This window comes from Microtus ochrogaster, unplaced genomic scaffold (genome assembly GCF_000317375.1).
Source record: "Microtus ochrogaster isolate Prairie Vole_2 unplaced genomic scaffold, MicOch1.0 UNK24, whole genome shotgun sequence".
NCBI classification, from domain to species: Eukaryota; Metazoa; Chordata; class Mammalia; order Rodentia; family Cricetidae; genus Microtus; species Microtus ochrogaster.
The window spans coordinates 3,189,488-3,197,649 of NW_004949122.1; the positions used below are offsets into that span (position 1 = coordinate 3,189,488).

Below are 8,162 nucleotides of genomic sequence, written 5' to 3' on the forward strand. Positions count from 1 at the left end.
AGTGCTGGGATTAAAGGCGTGCGCCACCACCGCCCAGCTATGAGGTGATTTTTATTAGCACCCAGTGTACTAATCTTCCCTTGTTATGTGTGTTTATTTAACTTCTGGAGCCTTAAATATAGTCAGTAATGATAAAGACAGTAAATAAATAAATACAAATGTCTGACTTAGCTCAAAACAAACAAAATCAGTATGGTATTTGTTAGCTCACTAACATTTTGAGAGTCTTCTGGGTATAAGTCACTGAACCATGCTCTTTCTATATATAAAAGGACTATAACTACCCTCACTTTAGTTGTCAAAGAAAAATTTTAAAGCCAACAACACAGCAGCATATTTAAGTATAGTGAATAGAGAGATCAGAAAGGAGTTCAGTTGTAAAGAGATTTTTTAAAGAGGTAGTTATTTAGCTATATCTTAAAGAAGAACAGAACAGCATGAGAGTGACGTAAAGGCCAGACTGCATATGACTCAGGCCAGCTGCCTGGAGTGGAAGTTGGATTTAGCACAGTAGTAAGGTCGGTGATTAGGCATCCTCTAGAATAGTGAGGGCCTTAAATGCCCTGTGTAGACATTTGAGCTCGCGCATTTAAATGGTAGAGTACTGTACATTTTTTAGTAAGGTATTTGTATAATCAGATTGGTTTAGAATTGTTGCACTGAAAGGTTAGATGAACAATGAAGCCTGTTGGAACCCTCCCTAGCAGTCTCAGCTAGAACCTTGGCGAGCATGATGAACTTCACCTTTCTTCTCACCCATGTGCTACAGAGCACCACAACTTCTCATTTCTACCAGATGTGCCGCTTTCTGTCTCCCATTTCCACTGTCCATGCTCAGACCCCTACAGCCTCACACTTGCTCTTTTTGAAAAACACATCTGACTATCTCACTGTCCGAGCTAAAATTCCTCTATTGAGCAAATTCTTGACCTAATACCAAAGAGGCCTTCTTAGATTTTATTTGTACTTATCCCCTCCTCTTACTAACTTTGTGTTGAACTTTGTGTTGCCCATTGCTGTATGAATCTCACACCAGGCATCTGTGTGTGCTGCCCTCCTTATTGTAACCCCCTTCTTTCCTGCTTCACTCTGCAGGAAATCTCATAGACCTCCTCTGTCCTTTCATGATACCTTGTACTCATTACTTAATATCATGACTGTTCCACAGCAGTATGATTCCACTGGTTACCAAAAACTGGACTGTACACTTCTCATAGGGAATAAAATTCTGTCTTATTTCCTTTTACCCAAGCTCATTCAAGGCCAGATGCAATACCTGACATATACTCGCCATTCAATAAATGACTAATGAAGGAAAATAAGAAAATTTGGAGTTAATTATTGGATATAGAGAATTAGAAATAGAAAAAATTAAATTACTTTAAGTTTTAAAACCCAGATAACTAAGACTGGTACCATAATACACACACACACACACACACACACACACACACACACACACACACACACACATACACACTCAGGAAAAGGACTAATAGTTTAGAAAGCTTTTAGACTTTGCTTTTTCAGTGTTTTGACTTTTCTGTCAGAGTATAGGGACATACCCAGCAAATAGTTGGAGGGGAAGAATTCTAGAAACTTAGAAGACTTAACAGAGGACTGATTTTCTAAAGCTGTTCTTTTAAGTCAAAGTTTAAAAGTCCCCCATGGGGCTGGCCATGGATATGTCAGCCTAACAAGAATTTCCTGTTTCTATAGTGCATAGTAGTCTGCCTGCAATATTTCTTTCTTTCTAGCTCAGAAATTCTTATTCTAGATGTCCTGTGCTAAACCGAATGGGCTTTCCCCACTAAGTATACTTAGTAACATATTTTATCTATATTAGTTCATTTTATGCTGTGGTCTCAACTCAAAAACATTGTAGGAAGTTAGTTTACCATCCTGTAACTGAGATTTTATTAAGATACTACTTTGACAAAAATTAGAAGCATGAAAGCCATTGAAAAGGGAACATTTGGATAGAGGATAATTTATAGAAGAGGACATGCACAAAGCTTACCTTTTAATTTCAGCACTGAAAATAAAAAGACAGAGAGTAGTTGATTCTGTTTGTTTGTTTGTTTGTTTGTTTTCAAGACAAGGTTTCTCTTGGAGGCCTGGCTGTTCTAGAACTTCCTCTGTAGACCAGGCTGGCCTTGAATTCAGAGATTGACCTGCCTCTGCCTTCTGAATGCTAGGATTGAAGGTGTGTGCACACTCAACCAAGCATTTGACTCTTAATCTAAGTACACTCAAGTCAAATGAAAATTACCAGCCCGTCAGTGTGTAGGCATTGTATGTTCTGAGTAACAGACCTTCCTAACTAGTGCTTCTTTTGTAGGTTGCTAAATAACCGTCATGATGATGCCTCTAAGTTCATCTGGCTCCTAGCAAAACCCAGCTGCAGCTATCTGGAACAGGAGGATTTTATCCCTTTACTTCAGGTGATATATATAGATATATATTTTGGAGTTTACTTTTGGAGTTTGAAAGTGGGGCGTTGTTTGTTTGTCCGTTTGTTAGTGACAGGATCTTACCGTATAGTCCAGGCTAACATCAAACTTTTAATCTCAAAAGGCTAGGATTAAGGTACACATCACCATGACTGGTAAGACATTTTTTCTTTTTTATTTTAAGATGCAACTATAATACTATGACAATAGAGCTACATATATCTAGAGGCCAGATTACTAAGAATGGTTTTTATAGTTGTTTTAGTAGTGAAATCTTTTGTTAGACGAAATCTAAAACAGAACCCATAGTATAAAATAGACAAAACAGGGCTGCTTACACTGCATTTGGCCTTCTCCTTAGTCATTCACAGAAACCAGTGAAACATCTTATGAAACCTTAGAAATGGAAAAGATAGCTTGGAAGGGACTGCACTGATGGCTCAGAGGTTAAGAGCACTACTGGCTGCTCTTCCAGAGGTCCTAAGTTCAATGCCCAACACCCACATGGTGGTTCAGAGTTATTTATAATGAGATCTGGTGCCCTCTTCTGGCATACGGGTAGAACACTATACGTAATAAATAAATAAATCTTTAAAAAAGAAAGATAGCTTTGAAAATACTAATATCAACCATAGTTAAGAACCTATGAGGAGCCGGGCGGTGGTGGTGCACGCCTTTAATCCCAGCACTCGGGAGGCAGAGGCAGGCGGATCTCTGGGAGTTCGAGTCCAGCCTGGTCTACAAGAGCTAGTTCCAGGACAGGCTCCAAAACCACAGAGAAACCCTGTCTCGAAAAACCAAAAAAAAAAAAAAAGAACCTATGAGGAACTGATAGCTGCTGGAAGAGAGAAAATCAGTTTTCTTACTAGCATGACACTGAGTTTATCAACCATACTCCAGGGCAAGCCTCATGCTCAGAAATAATTGGCCAACATAAAATGAACTCCATAGTGGTAGTGGTGGCAGTGATAGGGTGTGTGTCTGTGTGTGTGTTCTGGTTTTTTGTTTGGTTGGTTGGTTTTTGGTTTTTAGAGACAGGAATTCTCTGTGTAATGGCTCTAGCTGTCCTGAAACTAGCTCTTGTAGACCATGCTGGCCTCAAACTCACAGAGATCCTCCTGCCTCTGCCTCCCAAGTGCTGCCATGTGGGGTTAAAGGCGTGCACCACCACCACCACCTGACTTGGTTTTGTTGTTGCTGTTGTAAGAGTGAGAAAAACATAAAGTTGGTCATCCAGGAGGAGCTAAAGGAGGGAAAGGTTAGGATCATAAAATTAAAAATAAAGAATCTAATGAGAAGCAAGAAATCAAAACAACTATAATGAACTCTGGAGTCTTCACTCAGGGTGTCTTGACTCTTCGATTAGAGCACATCCAAAATGGTGCTCTGGTTTCTCCACTAGATCTATTTGAACATAAGATTAGAATAGGAAGAAGCTGTGCATGGTGGCGAATGTAATCCTGTAATCCTGGCTCTAGGAGCCTGAGCGAGAGAATGTAACCTATGCTACATAACATACCCAGATCTGTCTCAAGAAACCATTGAATGAGTGAATAATGGAATAAAAGAATGGAAACTTGAATCAAGCATGCTGAGGTCTGCAAAGACAGGTTCCACCAGCCCATAAAGGTAGACAGGAACAGAGTGGGGGGAAATGTACTTGTAGGGGAGAAAAAAAAGAAACAAAGCCTGCCTGTGAGAGCACAGCAGCCTAGGAATAATTTAGGTTAAGGGCAATGGGCCCTACTACTATCATCAGATTTCAGGGAGATTAGTAATTTATATTATTTGCATAGGCTCTGTATTACTCTTCCAAAGTACTCACTCATGTGAAACAATTTTCACTAATGGAGCCAAATAAATGAAACAATAGTACACTTCTCATTTTTTCTTTTCTGTTTCTCAGATGTTAATATCTGTTGTTTACAAATGTGTTTTCTACATGTAGAAAGGATATAGCTCAGATCTTTAAGAATAAATCTCAGAACTATAAGTATCTTTGGGATGAAGCGTTGGCCCAATGGTTAAGAGCACTGTTGCTCTTGAAGAGGACCTGGGTTTGATTCTCAGCACCCACATAATAGCTTCAACATCCTCTTCTGGCCTCCATGAGCACCGGGCATGTGGTGTACAGACACAACACTCATAACACATAAAATAATAAAGAAATCTAAAAAAAAAAAATTTTTAAGTTTTTCTTTTCTTTCACTTTTTGAAGTTTTTTAACATCAGCCCTTATATACCAGTCTGGAAGAAAATGTTAACTGAGGTTCCTTCAGCGTGGAGCTGTACCACAGGTTGAATTTGAGGGTTATTATTGAAGTAGCAGTGATCCATGACCGTATCCTTCAAATCCAGAAATTCTTTGCTTCTTTTTTACAATAAATCACTCCCAGAATCTAAAAGAAAGTGTGTGTGTGTGTGTGTGTGTGTGTGTGTGTGTGTGTGTGTGTGTGTGTTACGTGTGCATTCTAAGGGTACACTCTGTGCTCATGGAAGCCAGAGGGTAATACCCTGCTCTTCGCTCTCCACCTGATTCCTCTGAGACAGATCTCTCACTGAACCTGGAGCTCAGTATCAGTGGCCCTCCTGTCTTTGTCACCCATAGTGCTGGGGAAGATATTCAGCAAGGATCCAAATTATTAGATAGGAGTATGTTCAAGAGATTATTGTGCAATTCACTGAATATAATCAATAACAATGTGTATTCTTTTTGTTTTGTTTTGTTTTGAGATAAGATCTCACTGTATAGTCCTAATTGTTCTGAAATTCACTCTGTAGACCAGACTGACCTTGAACTCAGAAATCCTCCTGCCTATGCCTCCCAAGTACTTGGATTTGGCGTGTGCCACAATACCTGACTATAATGTATATTCTTGAAAATTCCCAAGAATAGGTTTTCAATGCTCTCACCACACATGAAAAAATGAGTTTTATAACTGCTCAGGATTCTGAGAAAAAGTGATCACCGGGTGCTCAGCTCTAAATAGGACACTTATACCGTACTATGTGAAGCCCAGAAAACATCACGGGCAAGGGAGCAGAAAAAATTAAGAGCTGGAAGACTGGGAGAAGGACTGTGAAGGGCTGTCATTTCATGACACAGCCCTTGCAAATATGGTCTTACTGCAGCTAGCATTGTTTGCACTGGGCATACACAAGACTGGGCCTGTCATCAGCAATGGTTCAGGGAGAGGGCTCATGGGACTATAACCTCTGCCCTAGTTTGCTTCTCATTGATAAAACTCTAACCAAAAGCAACTTGAAAAGGAAAGGGTTTATTGGGACTTATATGTCCCAATCACAGTCCATCACTGTGGAAAGTCGAGGAAGGAATTATGGAGGAAAGCTGCTTATTGGCTTGCTCTCCATGGCTTCTTCATCTTGCTATCTTATACCACTCAAGATCACCTGACCAGCGGTGCTACCTCTCACAGTGAGTTGGGCCCTCCCACATTAATCATTAACCAAGAAAATGCTCCATAATCGTGCCTACAGGCCAATCTGATGGAGGCAGTTTCTCAGTTGAAATCCCTCTTCCCACAAATGTCTAGATTTTTATTGACAGAAACTAACCTGCATACTTTACCTGCTGAATTACTGGCTGCTCATAGATTCTAAAGAAGGGACAGTCATTTCATTTGGTAGTTGGTAGGCTTTGTTGAGCCTACCAGACTCTTGCCGATAGTTCCAAACCTGTGATCACTCACAGAACCATAGTTGAAATAAGTGGATAACAAAACAAAAAGATATGAAAGTGAGAAAGGGACTTGGAGGGAGGAGCAAAGATGATGGGTAGAATGACCTTGAACTCTTGATTCTTCTGCTGTCTTCCCAAGTACTGGGATTATAGACATGCACCACCACAGATGGGCTATGAGATGCTAGACATTGAACCAAGGATTTCATACATCCTAGGCACTCTACAAACTAAGCTATATAACCCACCCAATTCTTCAAAGTTTTTAACTATGAAAAGTGTTTTATTGTTTTGGTTGTTTTGTTTTGTTTTTGAGGCAGGGTCTCCTTAAGTATCTCTGGCTGGTCTGAAACTTACTATATAGGCCTCAAACTCAAAGAGATCTGCTAGTCTCTGCATCCTGAGTGCTATTCTTTAATCCATGATGTGCCATCATGCCCAGCTGCAATGTGTTTTTTGAGAAATGATTTTACAGTCTTATAGCTAAAACTGACTTCAAACTCACCATGGAGCTTAAACTATTTTGAACTCACAGTCCTTCTGCTGAAACTCCTGAGTGCTAGTATTAGAGGTGTGTGTCACGCTGCCTAGTCTTATTATGGAGATTTTGCACATACACAAATTGAGGGGGAAAAAAATCTACTTACTTGTCAACCTAGCCCCAATATTGATCAAGAGCTAAAGAGACAGAAAATAGAAAATCAGTAGCACTTTTGCTAAATCAAAATCCTTTTTTTGTTTTGTTTTTGTCTTTATTTTGAGACATTGTTTGACTATGTAGCTCTGGCTGGCCTGGAACTCCCCATGTAGACCAGAATGCCTTCAAATTCACAGAGATCTGCCTTCCCCCCTGACTCTGGAGTGATAGGATTAAAGGCTTACATTGAAATCTTAGTGCTTGACAATATTAACAAAACAGACCAACAACTAATTTAATCAAAGGAAAATGGGATTGTACATATACACAACAGAATATTTTTTACCTGTAAAAGAAATCATGACATTTGCAGAAAACATAAAAGGACTTGAGGTCATGAAGTGAAATAAGCTAGACTCAGACAAATCTTGTATGTTTTTTCTCATGTGGGTTCTAGGTTTAAATGTGTGTGTGTGTGTGTGTGTGTGTGTGTGTGTGTGTGTGTGTGTGTGTGTGTTTGCATGCACACACACAAACGCATGCATCACATGACATAAAGGAGTGTCATGAAAGTAGAAAGGAGGCTAGGAGGGAACTTACAGGATTCAGAGAAAAAAAGGATAACAAAATATATGTGATAGAAGGGAAGGATATTTTTGAGGGAAAGGAACCAGCAACAGTGGTATACTTGTAATTCTGCTTCTTCCTTGGGGTGGTCAGCCATCAGTCCATGAGGGTAGAAGGAGCAGACGCAGGGATCAGGGTTCAGATGGTTGCTGATATGATAGAGATAGCCATCTGGGATGTGACCTCAGTGAATCAGCTCAACTTGATTCCAGAGTATAAGAAATATATAACAATGGGAAGCCACAGAACAAACCTGAATTTGCATTAAGTGGCAGACTACTATCATGTAATAGCTGGATTAGTAGAAACACAGCCCTATCAAAATGGCTAGAGCATTTGCCTGATTACCATGTGGTCAGTAGGGGAAGAGCGTTTGCAGGGAACTGTGTAAAGAGTCATCCCTGAGATAAGTCAGGCATCCTGGCCTAGAGACAACCTTCAGTTAATGCTAGGTAGAGAGCAGGAAGCTTCACTGAGGGAAGAGGGGAGTCTTCCATGTTGCCAAGCTTAAAGAAAGCTGCCAGACTATGACAGACTGTAACCTCTGACCAACATATACTCCCAACATATACTAACTTTAAAAATTAATTTTAAAAGAAGTAAGTACACTTTAAAATTTTGTTTACTTGGGGCTGGAGAGATGGTTCAGTGGTTAAGAGCATTGCCTGCTCTTCCAAAGGTCCTGAGTTCAATTCCCAGAAACCACATGGTGGCTCACAACCATCTGTAATGAGGTCTGGTGCCC

The 8,162-nt window shown here is 40.0% G+C and overlaps 1 protein-coding gene across 2 annotated transcripts in view; it reads left to right on the forward strand.

The window, feature by feature from the left end:
• Ppp2r3a (protein phosphatase 2 regulatory subunit B''alpha) overlaps positions 1-8,162 on the forward strand; it is a 154,088-nt gene that overhangs the window by 92,148 nt on the left and 53,778 nt on the right. For both annotated transcript variants that reach the window (XM_005367796.3, XM_005367797.3), the window contains one exon: positions 2,342-2,444. In XM_005367796.3, the coding sequence (XP_005367853.1) occupies positions 2,342-2,444 (103 nt within the window). The remainder of the gene's footprint in view (positions 1-2,341; positions 2,445-8,162) is intronic.